Source organism: Mirounga angustirostris, unplaced genomic scaffold, assembly GCF_029215605.1.
Source record: "Mirounga angustirostris isolate CCGP_5_RB_7025 unplaced genomic scaffold, mMirAng1.0.hap1 SCAF_15, whole genome shotgun sequence".
NCBI classification, from domain to species: Eukaryota; Metazoa; Chordata; class Mammalia; order Carnivora; family Phocidae; genus Mirounga; species Mirounga angustirostris.
Window position 1 is genome coordinate 714,101 of NW_026991723.1, and position 14,856 is coordinate 728,956.

The following is a 14,856-nucleotide window of genomic DNA, read 5'->3' on the forward strand; positions in this document are numbered from 1 at the left end:
GGGAGAAAACAAGACAGCGTTAGAACCGGCACCACTCAGACAACCGAAGCTCTGGCTGGGTGATGACGTGGACGTGGTGCGTTAGTCGGCGGCAGAGAAGACCTGCATGTGTTAGGGAGGGCCACCAGCCCCGGTGCCTCAGGAAGACCCCTGCAAGTATGAAGGGAAGCTGCGAGCCAGGCTCGGTGGCGGGCGGAAGCGGCGTGCGGGGCCGTCAGGCAGCCATGCCCCTGGAAGACCTGCTTGCAGAGGGGACGGCCTGACCCCTCCTCAGGGCAGGAGGGGGATCCGAGACCCGACAGCCCATCAGCAAAGCAGCCTGGAGCTGGGGGCTGGCGCGGCCTGGCCCACCTCTCCCCACTCCAGTTGTCTGCCAAACCCAAGGCGGTCTGTGCAGTGCCTGGTCTGGTGGGGACTGAGACGCGCTTGGGAACCGAGGCGAGAGCTGTATGAGGGGCAACGCAAACCCCCTCTGGGCCATGGAGAGATCAGGCAAGGAGCCCTTCAGGGAAAAGACGGAAGCCTCGTGTCCTGCAGCCCCTACGGGCAACAGGGAGAAAAATACTGCCAAGTCCTGCTTCTGAACATGGGACCTCAGGTGGCCTGTGGATGCCGGCTCTGGGAGCGGAAAGTCCTACAGCTGCCTTTGCTGCCCGTCCCACGTCTGGACCCGCACTGATGAGGGGGAACCATCCACCTCCTGCGTGCGTCCTGGAACAGGCCCAGGGCCGTGCGAGGCTCCCTCCCCACCCTAGGCTGGGCTCTGGCTACAGATGTGGGAGTCCCTCGTTTCAGCCCATCCGCTGGGGGTTTCCAGAGCCCTGTTCTGGGGGGTCTGATGATGAGCACAGAGTGAAGAAACCTGCCCTGAAGCCTGGGACGCCCTAAGTACGAAAGGATGGGCTTCCTGTGAGGAAAGGGTCTGGCCAGGCACTTAAGTTTTTCTCACGAAAAAACCCCAGGCCTTGGGCCTGCCAGTGTGTCACCTTGCAGGTCAGCAGACAGGTGTGCAGCCTCAGAAAGAGAGGCTGAGCCTGCTAAGCTCCGTGCCCCACGAGCAGTGCCCTGCGCCCGGGCTGGAGGACGCCGGGCTCGGGGCTGCTGTTCCTCTGGGCGTGGGGGAGGGAACTGTGTCCCCAACGTGATGTGCAGTGAGATGCCGCATAAACCGCAAAGAAATCCTCTGTGAACTGGGCCCAGCTCCGCGCGGCCTCTGACGCTGTGCCTGGCGCTCGGGCCGGGGCCTCTAACTGCTTCTGGTGCTGGGGCGGCACCACCGCATCAGACACGTGCAGCGACATGCAAGTTCAGCTCGGGTTCTGCCCCCTCCCCCGCCCCCGCAGGAGCCACTGGCACGCTGGGAACCACTGGGCGCGAGGACACGCGCTCTGAGCCACCTTGACACCCCTCCCCCCCAGTGGCTGCTGTGAGGGGCGGTCCCGAGGGGCGAGAACAGACACAGAGCTCACAGGGTCCGGGTGGAACAGCACGGTGCCTCGCCAAATCCTTCCCTCTGTGCATTAGTCACGGTTAAGAGCAGCCTAGCACCGCGGTCCCACTGCTGCTGGGTTAGTGCAGGTGAAGCGGGCAGACGCGTGCCGCAGGGCTGCTGCAGCTGAGGCCCCGTGGCCCTAATCGCAGCAGACGTTATACTTCTCGCCGCAGAGCACCTGGGTGGTGAGCCCGGCGCCCTCGGCCCTGTCGCCGGCACAGGCGCAGGTGTGACTTACGCTCGGGGTGCCCGGCTTGGCCTTGGAGACGGCCTTGGCGCGGCCCCGCCGGGTCTGCTCGTGGTCCAGCTCGAGCAGCTCCAGCCGCTGGGTGAGTGCTAGCTTCTGCTGGATGGCCATGCGCAGCAGGGAGTTGAGCGTCTTCTTCTCGTCCTCCGCGGCGGCCAGCTGCCGCTGCATCTCGTCCAGCTGCGTGATGTACTCGTCACACCTGCGGGGACGTCAGAGGCGAGAGCGCGGCTGAAGCAGCCGGCACAGCACACGGCACCGTGGCTGAGGAGCCGCCCGGAGGGCCTGCCCGGCGGGCACAGGGCAAGGGGACTCAGCGGCGTCCTGCTTGCCGGGCTGGGAGGTGGCGGCTGCCCCTCAGCGGTCCGGCTTCCTCTGGGAAGGGCTCCCCAGCTGGTTTCCACTGAGGGAGGTGGCAGCGGCCGTGCGGGCCTCCAGATGGCCGGGGGCACCCGGCCCTCACGGCTAAACCCACAGGTAGGACTTGGCTTGTTTCCGGAGTGGTGTGTGCACACAGTAGGTGCTTAGTAGGTCACCAAATGGCCAGCCAGAGGCTGGGAAAGGCACGGTGGACGTGCCCCTCAGTCCTCTGCTTAACTGGGACCTGTGCCCCCTCTGTCCGTGGAGCTGGGACAGAAACACCCCCTCCAGTGTGTCCCTGAGGGAGGCAGCGGTGGGCACACCCGTCCCTCCCCTCCACCCACCACGGGCTTCCCTCTCTCAGCTGCATTTGAGAAGCCAAGTTCTTAAATGGAACAGGTTGCGGAAGTGAGGGTCACCACGCCACCCATGTGGTGAGGGAGTGATTGTGGGGTCCTTCCCAAGATCTTTGCCAGGAGGCCAGGGAGCCTTCAGGGAAGCCTGGAACTTTCTTTCCTTGTCTTTGCCCCTCTCTGACAGCACGAGGACTAGCAGACCCTGATCTGGGTTCCAACCCCATCTAACCCACAGCCTCTGCCTCCCTGCCCTCAAGAAGGACCTGCCTGGACCACCGAGGTCCCATCCCTGGTGCCTGCCCAACACCAGCCCCTCTGGGTAGTGCAAACACCCGAAACCAGGCCCCCCGAGCAGCCTCCGGCTCTGCCTTCCTGGTGGAGGCATCTGGATGCCCACGTCCACAGCTGGCTGCCCTCCCCAGCTTAATCCCCGATGGGCAGGTCAGACGGGGCACCCCAGGACCCCGCCACTTCCTTGTGAATCTACATACTTCCTGCTGCGTTCCGGGGGGCCAACTCCCTGTCTGCCGGGTGTCGGCCTCAGCCCGCACCCGCTTCAAACCTGGTGCCTGCAGCCGGCCTCTGGGCCCTGGCCTCTCAGCCTCCACTGCCAGCCCCCTCCCTCCTGCAGCAGTGCGGCCAACACCGCAGGCAACAGCCCGTGGGCCTTCAACAGTGGCAGGGATGGAGCCCCCGCACGGCCTGACCCCCCCGGCCCACACTGGCAGGAGCCACGGGCGGTACCTGGTGGCAAACATGGCGCGCAGGGAGGAGAAGGTGGCGGCGTCCTCCTTGAGGGCCTTCAGCTCGTTGCGCAGCTTCATCATGGTCTCGGTCACCATGGCCTTCTCGTTCTCGTACTTGCTCTTCAGATTGGCCAGGGCCACCTCGGCCGTCTGGGGGTCAGATACACAAAGGGCAGGGGCTTGAGAAACTCGGGGAGGGGTCCGCCTGCCTCCACGGGTCCCCGTCCGGGGCCCAGGGAGGGAGGAGCCCCGCCCGGCCACACACCTGCTTGTTGGCCTTGAGCACCGTGCGCAGCGTGGTGATCTGCTCCCGCTTGGTGCTCAGCAGTGACTTCAGTTTGAGGATCTCCTCCATGAGCGCCTCCCGGTCCTTATCCGCGGCAGGGCCCAGCTCCTGGGAGGCCAGGCGCTGCCGGGACAGCTCTGTGGTGCGGTCCACGGCCGCCTGCAGGTGCCGGATCTGGTCACGGATGATGGCGATCAGGTTATAGATGTTCATGGGCTCCCGACGCGGGTCGCTCAGGGGCGAGGGCAGAGAGGGGCTGGGCGAAGGGCTGCTGTCCCCCGGCCCGCCCTCCGTGGCTGGCGGCCCCCTGGGCAGGACGGGCGAGCGGTGCCCACGGGCCTCGGGGCCGGCCGGGCCCTCCCGGTAGTAGTCCAGCACGACGCGGGCGGGCGTCTCGTTGTTGCACATGCACACGTGGTGGTAGAGGCTGGCCAGCTCCTCGCTGAAGGTCACCAGCTCGTCCTGGGCCACGCTCAGGCTGCCCTGCGTCTCACCAGCGACGTCGCTCACCTTCTTCAGCTCCGCCTGCAGCCGGGCCAGCAGCTCGCGGTCCTGGCGGCTGGCCTTCTCCAGCAGGGAGACCTTCTCAGCGAGCGCCTGGCTCTCGGCCTCACGCTGGCCCTTCTCCTCCGCATGCCGGGCCTCGCCAGCCTCATGCTCACTGTGCAGGGCTTTCAGCTGCTCGCGAAGCTCACCTGCCTCTGCCAGGGCCACACGGTACTTGCAAGCCAGGATCTCAGGCCCATTGATGTCCACCTCGTAGTAGTCACCGTCCTCATGGCTGTCACGCTCCTTCTCGCTGTCCAGGGCCGTCCGCCGCTCCTTGCCGGCTTGCAGGCGCCGCAGAGCACTGAGGTTCTCTGTGAGGCGGCTCACCTCCTCGCGCTGCTCCGACAGGGCTCCCCGCGCCTGCTCCAGCTGCTTCTGTGTGTCTTGCAGCGTTGTCAGCAGGCCCACCTTCTCCCGCTCCATCTGCAAAAGCACAGGAGGCCCATCAGCAGCCTGCAGGACCCCCAGGACAGACCCGGTGGTGACCCCGCCTGTGCCCCAGCTGTCATGCTGCAGGTCTGTGATGTGTGCAGTGGGGGTGCCGGTGTGGGGCCTCGGTGGGCCCTCCCTGCCTGGAGGCTTGCGGAGCTGGGTGGGCCCCTCCTTGGAGACGGGTCATGCTGCAGACCCCCGGACTCTGCTCTGTCCAGGGCAGGAAACCCTGATGTGATGCATCCCCAGGATGCAGCGCGGGAGGCTGCACGTGGACCCCATGAAAGGGCACGAGCAAACCTGGGGAACCCTGCGGCGGGCCCAAACCGCCCCCTCATCATCAGGAACCTCCTCCTCTGGGCACCTGCCCTGCATCTCTACAGCTCTGCTTTGGGTAACAACATGGACTTTACAATCAACACTAGTACTCCAAAGGGGGTGCACAACGTCGACAAAGGCCCGGCATCTGTCAACACTGCGGGGGCGGGGCTGGAGGCAGGGACAGCGTGCGCAGCCCCAAGGCCCCTGGGCTGTGAGACCCTGGCCGCCCGCACCTGCATCAGCTGCTGCTTCAGCTTCTGGATCTCGGAGATGTTGAGCTCACTGAGGAGGTCGGACACCAGGCTGGGGGAGGGTGGGGCGAGGCCGTCCTTGGAGGGCGTGGAGGTCCTGTTGTCCAGCGGCAGCTTGGCCAGGCCGCCGTGCTCGAAGCCGTTGGCCAGGGCCTCGGGGTCATCGCTGAGCTTGAGGCCCTCCAGGGAGACGTGCAGGTGGCTGGTGTAGAGGGAGTCGTTGATGCTCATGTAGTGGGACAGCTCCTTGCGCAGGCTGAGCTTCTGCTCCCGCTCCGTCTTCAGGGTCTCCAGCGCCTCCTCCAGCTGCCGCTCTGAGATCTCCTTGAGCCTGATGGCGTCCTCCAGCTGGCTGTTGAGGTACTCGGTCTCCTCCTCCAGACGCTTGATCTCGTGCTTGAGGCCCTCAAACTCCACCTGAAAGAGAGCGACACCGTGCTGTGCCCGTGCGAGGGGGAAACACCAGCGTGCAGATGCCACAGGAGGGGCTGGCCGACGCTCGGGGGCGCTGGGCCCGAGGTGCACACCCACACCCGGGACCCGAGCACTGCCGGCAGCAGAGCCGGAGACACGACACCCCTGCTGCACCCGGGCCGGGTCGCGCAAAACGTCACCACACGCACACTGGCCGTAAATTCCACAAAGCTATGCAACGAACGTGAAGAGCCAGTTAAATATTCTAAGAAACATGAAACACGTATCGACACGCATGTGATGACCATCACTTCTAACCCTACTTCCAAACAAAAGTACGACCGCTCCCGCGGAGGAGGGATGTGTCGCTGCGCTCCCGGCACCCAGACCCCGAGGCACCCCAGTGGGAAGGGAAGACAACCCAGAGTCCCAGGGACTGAAACCGTGTCTGCGGGCGGACGAGGGCGCCTGCACTGGGGGCTCAGGGCCTATGGGAAATTTCTAAAGATACTTCTTATCATTCTGTTATATTGGTGCAAGAAGTCAGGAACAAACCACTTTGGTGCAGGACTGAGCTCCGCACATAAGACCCCAGGCCCAGGGGAGGGGAGGCCGGGGAGGGGCCTGGACGCCACCACCTGACTCAGTTTCCCTGTGTGGCCTGCTGTGCAGCCCGTGTCCTTCTGTCGACATACACACACAGGCCCAGGCCTCCCCACACAAGATTTAAACATCCAGGGCGCTGAGCTTTGGGGTTCCTGGGAAAAGGTCCCCCAGTCCCCAGCCTGCAGAGCTGTGACCCCGGGAGAGGTAGGCGGCAGGTGCAGACCTCCAGGGGTATCACGTGGGCGTCCTGTCACCAGCAGAGGTGATCCTTCTCACCCCACCTGTTGTTGGGGTTATCCGAGCGCAGGAGATAAGAGCTTGGACATCTCCCTATTGCTCCTCAATGCCCATCGGCTCTACCCGGGGGGCTACCAAGGCCCGGGACCACAGAGACAAGGGAGCGGGCAAACTGAGGAAGTGGGAGGGATGGAGCTGGACATCCTGCCTCTTGCGGCTTGGGTGTCCCCTCTGCATCACCTGTTGTATTTTTTTCCACCTTTGCTGACTGGGACACCTTGGCCAGGCCACGGTCAGCCAATCCTATAGGCAGAGACCTCGTTCTTGTGGTCCAGGAGAGGCTGGGCCCTGTCACCCCACCCCCCAGCCCACAGCAGTGCACTGTGCGGCCCTGGGCTCGGCTGTGGGGAAGGAGGCAGGGAAACACCTGTGGACCACAGAGACCGCGAAGCGAGGGGCAGGGGCCGCAGCCTGGACACTTGCCTGGTTCTGCCTGAGCACAGACACCTGCTTCTGCAGGCTGATGTTCTCTTCCTCCAGCTCCGAGTAGTCCTGCAGCAGGCGGGCCTCTCGGAACTTATACTCCTTGATGTCATCCCGCAGGCGGCCACGCTGGGTCTCCACGTTCTGGTTGATCTGCAGAGAGGAAGGTGGGCGTGGGCAGCTGGTCACAGCGGGTCACAGCTGGTCCCACCGGCGCTGGAGGCCACGCAGCTGGGACTCCGAGCCCAGGCCTGCACGGAGCCCGGTGTGGCCACTCAGGGGGAGCCACAGCCCGGGCAGTGTGCTCTGGGGGTGAGCAGTGCAGGGTCTCAGCCTGCTCTGACCCCTGGTTCCTTCATCCGTAAAATGGGCTAAAAGCAGTCCCTCCCTCACATGCCACAGCTGCTGGAACAGCTCAGCGCCATCTGACCCAGCAGCGCCCCTCCTCGGCAGGCACCCCGAGAAGCAACGGCACTAGTCACAGTAGCCAAATGTGGGAACAACCCAAAGCTCACTGACTGGCACACACATAAACGACATGTGATACATTCACACAATGGGTGTGGTTCAGCCATGAGGACGGACACGACGGGCCGCCACGTGCCGTAACGCGAAGGGACCTCGAACCACTACCGTGATGAAAGAAACTAGACACATGGCCACGCACCATATGATTCCACACACAGGAAGCGTTCACAACAGGCCAATCCGCACACAGAGAAGGCGGAATGTGGGGTGCGTGGGGAACGAGCACCTGACACGGTTTCTTTCTGGAGTGACGGGAGTATCCAGAAGTGGATTTGGGACGGTGCATAAACCTATGTACCCGTGAAGTGAGTGAGTTGTAAGGGATGTGGATTATCTGAGTGAAGCTGCTACCCTGAGGATTCAGGTGTCAGGCAGACCCTGTGTGAGCTGCCACCGGCGCCCTGAGCCAGGACCTGGCTGGGTCCCTTGACCTCAGTCCTTGTGACATTCTGGGCCGTCCTGTATGTTCCAGGATGTTTAGCAGCTCCCTCCCACACTGCGACAACTGGAACGGTCTCCAGACATGGCCAACGGCCCCGGGGGGCAGAAATGACCCCTGCACAGCCTATGCCCCACCTGTTCCCTGGTTTCCACACTCTAGGTGGCATCTGGTGCCCCCAGGCCCAGTGGCCTCTCCACTGTGCTGGAGCTCCGCACATAAGACCCCAACACTCCATGCAGGTATGCACGCAACAGCAACGCTGGATTGGTAATGAAACAGGACCAGAGAGAAAGAAGGAAAACATGAAAGGACAGTAAGGGGGAGTCCTTCCGTAGCAAGCACTCCTGACAGCTGCTCACTACATGAGTCTCCGGCAAAGTGACCCGGGGAGGTGGCCGAGAGCGACACCAGAAGAAACACACAGCTGGAGAAAAAGCAAGGCTCACCAGGAAAGCAAAACCCCTGCTGAACAGGCAAAAATAAGCAAAATGACACAGTCAGAGCGGCGACGTGAGGAAACAGAGTCACTCACTTCTGTGGATCCAGAGTGGCAGCTGGAAATCCCTGACAAAGCCCCCCACACACCACCCTTGTTTACCGCCCGACTATCACGGTTAACATCAGCGTCAACGTGGCGAGGCCCCCACATCCAGGTATTTGGGCAAACGCCAGCCTAGGCGCCACCATGCTGGGTAAAGGCGAGAGTGACGTTTAATTCAGCACACTCTGAGTGAAGCAGAGCACCCTCCATAATGGGCCTCCTCCAATCGGTTCAAACTCCTAAAGAGAAGACTAGAATTCTCCGGAAAGAGAAATTCTGCCTCCAGACCCCTTCAGACTCCAGTTACAACATCAGCTCTTCCCTGGGTCTCCAGCCACGGGCCCATCGCCCTCACGGTCACATGAGCCAATTCCTTACCCTAAACCGCTCTCTCCCTCCCCGGGTGTGCGCTCTAGAGAGCCCTCACTACCACCACGGTCACTGACTTATAAGAACCGTGACGTCCACGTGGCTCCAGCAGGCTGGGTGCCCCCCCCGCCCTGTGGCTCAGTCCACCCTGGCCTGACGCCCCTGCTCGGAGCAACTGCCCACTCAGCATGAGAGGACACAGGAAGCGACACTGGGAGCATGGCCATGAGCAAAACACATTCCTATCCTTCCAAATGGGCTTTATTTAAAGCTCAACAAGTCCCGGAGGTGGACAGAAAGAGGAGGTGGCAGGGGAGTGGAGGCCAGCCTGTCTGCCTGCCCCGGGCCTCCCACACCCTCTGCACCCCGGAACCCGAGCACCAGGCGCACGTGGGACCCCTGCTGAGCTGAAGCCGCACACAGTCTGTGTCCTTGACCGAAAGACAACACATCCTGTAAGACCATCCACAGAGCGCACACACCACCGGCTCCAGCTTGCTCCGAGCGTGCACTGTTACCCAGAACACTTCCTCCCTTCCCATGACCACCAAGCAAGTGCTTGCTCGTCCCTCTGCCAGAAACGCCCTGCCAGCTCCGCCCTCTCTCACGTTGGGTGCAGGAGGTGCCCACACATGCGTGGCGTGACCTGCCATGGCCACCGGGCAGGGTGGAAGCCAAGGTCTGAAGCCCGCAGCTACCCACCCTCCAGACTGCAGAAAGAGGCCCGTGGGGCAGCTCCCCCCACGGCCGGGACAGACTCAACCTTCCAAGTCAGGGTGACGGGTCCATGGGAAGACCCATGTGGGTCCCCAGGAGTCACATCTCGCCTTGCTCCGTGGCCAGGAATGTCAACACAGCCTCCAATCATAAGCACCCGGGCTGACAACGGGCACGGGGTCCCGTGGGAGGCAAGGTCGGGAGCACCAGCTCACAAGTGCGCCCAGGACGCCATGTGGCAGGTGAGGCTGCTGTCTGCTGATGCTATGGGGTCCAAATGCCTGCATTTTGGTCCCACAGCAGACCTGGCACCTCCGCCTAGCACACACCCAACTCTGAGGGCTCAGACAAGCTCCAACGGGCCACCATGTGGTTTGGTTTTCCCCAAAGTAAGCATCTTCTCCCAGGCAGCCCGTCGACGGCAGCCCTGATGATGGGCGCCAACAGGGTGCCGGCCAGGTGGAGAAGGTGGACGCCCGGGGACCCCAGACCTCAGGTTCCTTGTTGGCAAACCCTCTCCATGCCCCTCAGAGCCCCCAGCCCAGCCAGCCAGCACACCCCCCTTCAGTGAGGAAGCCCCACAGAGGCCACGGAGGAACCGCAGACGGGACTCACTCTGGACCAGATGGCTGTCCTCACACGGACAGAGAAGCGCCGTCAGGGCAGGGGGCACCGGCAGGTCAGGGCTGAGCCAGGCGTCTGTCCTTCCAGCCAGGGCTCTGCCCACCCTCCTGTCCAGCCCAAGAGGGACTGAGGCACCCCAGGTGTGTGTGTGCGTGCGTGGGGGGGGGGATGGGGGGGGGGAGACGAGAGCAGTCGTGGCTGGGAGATTCTCTGCCCGGAAGGTTCCAGAGCAGCGGTGATGCCCTGGGCCCTGGGTCCTGCAGCCTGGGCCATGGCCACAGGAGCTCTGGCTGGTAGGGGAAGGAGGAGCCAGGCAGGGGCGTCAGGAGAGGGCACCCAGGGACCAGCCTCACTGAGGGGCCTGTGACAACCATACAAGCCAGCCAGAAGGACACAAAGGGGTCTCTCAGGTGGGGGCTCTCTCCTCCAGGCCCCCAGCTGTACTTCCCACTGCCTTTCTCCCAGGGGGTTCTAGGGAGGTGATAAGCGACGCCCCAGGCTGGACCTGCTGTCTCGAGGGAGACAATGCAGCTGGTCTGACCAGAGTCCTGGGATGCGCCAAGCACTGTGGCTTCTGCAGGGACGTGGAAGGTTCCAAAGCTGTGTTGGACACATGGCAGCTGAGAAGCCTGCGGGGCGGGCCTCCTTTACTGGAGTCCCTAGGAAGCCTGTGCCTACGGCTGCTGTCACCAGGAGAAGGACCAGCTCTGAAACGGGGTACGATGGGGCGGCAGGTGGGCCTGCCTGGGACCCGGAGGCACCTTCTCCTGGATGTCCAGGGACCCCCAAAGTGCCTGGGCAGGTAAGTGTTTTTTGTATGTAACCGCAGAGGCCAAGGATGGATGGAGTGAGGGCCCCCCGTCCCCCCCGTGCAGGTTGTCCAGGGAACATCTGCCCCTCTGCAGACACGCCTTCCTTGACTCCCCTGACCTCCTGGGGGGCTGCATGCCACACCCTGGGCAAGTCAGGCCCAGCCCTGCTCCCCAGGAGGGATGTGCACTTCCTCACGGGGTCCATTCCCTCAAGACCCACCCAGGCCTCCCAGTTCCTCCTCCCGTGTGGGGCTCCATCCCTGCTGCCTCGTCCATATACCCACATCCCCTCCTCTTGCCTCCAGGCTGTCTGCCCATGAGACAGTCCCCCCACCTTCCATCCCCTGGCTTGGGAGCCACCCCACGCTGAAGAGCCCACCTGGCGCCTGGCAAGGCTGCTCCCGCCTGAGCTCATGAGCAGACGCCTGGCTTCCTTCCAGCCGGCTCTGGGCAGCCCAGACACCACCACTGGACAATCAAGCCTTTCCTGGCTTCTGCCCTAGGTGGCAGGGGGCACAGAATTCTGCTGGGACTCTAGGTCCCAAGACACACGGGGTCCACAGGGCAGCAAGGACAGGGTCCACCAGGACAAAAAAATCACCGGGCAGGGCCCCACTGGGCAGATGAGGCTGACTCCTCACCAACCCAGTCCCGCCTCTCAAGGGCAGCCCCCACCCTGCCTCCCAGAGCGAATCTCTGGGAGGCCTCAGTGTGGGCACGAGACCTGACTGCCTCTAGCCAACTGCAGCCATGCCCACCTCCCAGGGCCTCTGCTTTTCCATCTGCAAAATGAGGCTCCAGGCCACGTCCCAGAACAGATGCTAGCTGGGCTGCACTAGGTCACACTACAGTGCTGATGTCAGAGGTCAGGACCTAGAGCTGCCGGCCTGACCCTAGGCATGCTCCTTGGTTTCCCCACCTGCGAGGTGCCCACAGAATCACCAAAAGGATGAGCTCTGGGGCAGCTGAAGCTGTCCCGTGTGCTGAGTACATCTGTTACACGGGTCACATGACAGGCCATCGATGCCCCTGGAAAGTTGGCATGGGGGGGCACACTTAAGCCGACTGTCACGGGGGTTCTGGCAGAGGACACGGACGGCAGCCAGACCAGGCACGGGGCGGTACAGCTATCCTCACGGAAGCGGTGTGTCCCCTGGGGTGACGCTGCACGGCCTGCAGTGCGTGCCACACGGAGGCGGGCACAGGGCCGCACTTCTTGGGGACAGTGCTTGGCGCCGTGTTCTTGGGGTTCAGGCTCCTCAGCCAGGCCTGAGCCTTAGGTGCAGCCTCAAGGAGGAGAGGGGATGGCCACAGCCGAGGCCGGACCAGCAGAAGAGCTCAGGAATAGGGTACAGATGGGGCTGACTAGGGCGGGGACACTGGCTGGGCCCCTGGTCTGAGCGGGACCTGGGGGGCAAGAGGCAGGGCCCTGAGAGAAAGAGGCGGCTGAGGGTGCGTGGGGCGGGGAGCAGCAGGTCTCCTCCTGAAGCACCAACAGCAGGAACCCCGGCCCCACCAAACCCGCTCTCACGCGGGACTGGCCGAGCTCACTTCCTGGCGCCCAAACCCAGGAGTCAGCAGGTCACCGGGGCTTTCCCGACAGCCCAGACAAGCCCTTCTGGAGGAGGAGGAGAGCGGAACAAGCCTGGAAGCTGCAGGGCTGAGACTGCCTCAGTGAGCTCAAACCCACCTCCCCGGCGGCCCCTCCCTCCATCCCAACCCGGTGATCCCGTGGGAGGAAGTGAAATCATGCACTCTGGCTCCGCTCCGTACAGCGATCCCATCCAAGCCAAGCTCCTCCCAGACCTACAGGCCTTCATGATCTCTGACCCCCAACCAGGGGGGTGACTGCTCCCCACTGTTGCCAGCCCCTGGGCTCTGTCCCAAACCAGCCCTATGGGATCCTGACTGCTCCGTACCGTCCCATCGGAAGTGAGGCACTCAGAACCATGTGTCCCTCTGGTCACCTGTCTCTGCCCCCCAAGTAAACAGAGGGCAGAGAGTAGGGCCCCCTGCCCTTCTGGATGACAACCCAGGGGTCCCGAGGCCATGGCCAGGACTCGCTCACACGGGCTCCGCGCTGCACCCGCTGTCCCTGCCGCTCGCCCACCCCACCTCGAGGGCGGCAGCGCAGCCTCCCACCTCCCAAAGGGCACCAGACACTCGCCCTCCCCTCCCCACTGGGCGTGCCCATTACCTCCTTCAGCTCCTGCGCCACGGAGGCCAGGCGCTCATTCTCCGACTGTGTGTTGGTGAGCACGTTCCGTAGCTGCTTCAGCTCCGTCTGCAGCTCTAGCACCTTGCGCACATAGTACTGCTCTTTGGAGGCCGACTCCTGGATCAGGCTCTCCTCGCGGCTCTCGCCGTCCGCGGCCACCTTCTTGTGGTTCGTGTGTGCCTGTCCAAACGCCTGTGCAGAGACCAGATGCTTGTAAGAGGGAGGCCGACGCTGGCTAGCCCTGCGGCAGGACTCCCTCTGGGGACGCGGCTCATGCAAGTGCCCAGGAGCTGGACATTGAGGAAGGACATGATTGGACACGGGGGGAGCTGGATGGGGGCCACTGGCCACTGGAGGGGTACTGGACACCTAAGGGCTACACAGGGCTGCAGGGCCAGTGGTCGGGTGGGGGTAGGGACAGGGAGGAGCTAGGTGGGGCTGATGGCCGAGCAGGGCCAGGCAGGGAAGGACCTGGGCCCAGCTGAGGGACTGGCTAGGGGCCCAGAGAGAGGAGGTGGGTATGGGGCCCCCAGCAGCACAGCCCCTTTCCGGAGTCAGGCTGCTGACCTAGGGGCCAGGCAGGGAGATCCTACCCTACCACCAGGACAGGTCTGCGGCCCCCACAGCACCCCTCTGCCCCACTCCAGATGGAGAAACCGAGGCTCAGGGAGGCACCCTTCCACTGCCTGATCTTGACCCGTCTGCTCACCCATCCTGGGAGGCCACTGAGACCAGGAAGGCCTGGGAGGGTGTGAGCCCAGGACTGGGCCGAGTGATGGGACAGGAGCGTGAACCAGGACACTCAGAACCAGTCGACAGACCAGGGCCTGGGCAGAGAGCAGAAAGTACCAGAGAGAGGGGAGAGGACGCTGCCATCCCCACCCTTAGACCCAGGGAGGGCTCTGGGCTGCAACAGGCCAGGGGGCACTGCGCCCAGCTTCAGGGAGGAGACCCCATGGGTGAGCACAACATGGCAGGTGCAGCCGACCCAGTCCACGGGCTAGGTCCTGCGCGGGCTGCGGCCCTCATCCAGTGCCTCCATCCGACCACCTGGCACAGCCCCAGTCACCAGGACGCAACCCCCACGGGCCTGTGTGTGTCCTCCCCAGCAGCCCCCCTCCCAATGGCCACCCCATGCAGACTCTCTACAGGGCTCCCGGCTCACGGAAGAAAAACAAAATCCGGGGAGGGCTACCGAAGAAGAAAGTAGTTGATGTCTTTAAGTCTTGAGAGAAACAAGCGCATTTTCGCTTATTTGCTATTTGATATGAAGTCTAGGAATTCCGTCTAAGAAAACAATTAGGAAAATATGCATAAAGATAAGGGTGTTACTGAGCAGCACCATTTCTGATAATATATCAAAACACAGAAAGCCAGCGGGGGACTGGTAAATGAAGTGGGGTCTCTCCTTCCCGAGGACAGGTCTTGCTCATCTGCCCCCAGCTGCCCCCACGGCCCGTTCCATGAAAATGCCAGTTTCCTTTCAAACCAAGTCAGCTCAGCTCTGATTCCTGATGCTGTCCTCCTCCATCCCGGTCCCAAATAAAAGACCAAACAAAGCACAGATCCATGTCTACACAAGACTTGGCCCAACCTGGTGGCAGCCCTGACCCCCAGCTGCACAACACACTCCTGAACCCCAGGCTGGAGTGTGGACATCTCACCAGGCATTGGGTCAATCATCAGAGGCTGTCCCAAGGCCAGACGGCTGAACACTGTGACACCAGGCTGCCAGCCTCAGCCCGAATCTTCACCTCCGCGCAGTCCCCAGCCCAGCCCACGAGCACCGAGGCGGGTGACCCTCCTGCGGAGCTAGTAAGACAGT

General features: G+C 63.1%; 1 protein-coding gene across 2 annotated transcripts in view; it reads right to left on the reverse strand.

Moving 5' to 3' along the window:
- BICD2 (BICD cargo adaptor 2) overlaps positions 1–14,856 on the reverse strand; it is a 44,475-nt gene that overhangs the window by 2,101 nt on the left and 27,518 nt on the right. Inside the window, exons 2-7 of one of the 2 annotated variants that reach the window (XM_045882081.3) lie at positions 13,011–13,223; positions 6,781–6,933; positions 5,023–5,457; positions 3,467–4,459; positions 3,200–3,351; positions 1,731–1,941 (exon numbers count right to left, since the gene is read on the reverse strand). In XM_045882081.3, the coding sequence (XP_045738037.1) occupies positions 1,731–1,941; positions 3,200–3,351; positions 3,467–4,459; positions 5,023–5,457; positions 6,781–6,933; positions 13,011–13,223 (2,157 nt within the window). Of the gene's footprint in view, positions 1–11; positions 1,942–3,199; positions 3,352–3,466; positions 4,460–5,022; positions 5,458–6,780; positions 6,934–13,010; positions 13,224–14,856 lie in introns of those variants that run through there. The other variant, XM_045882080.3, reaches the window with a different exon arrangement.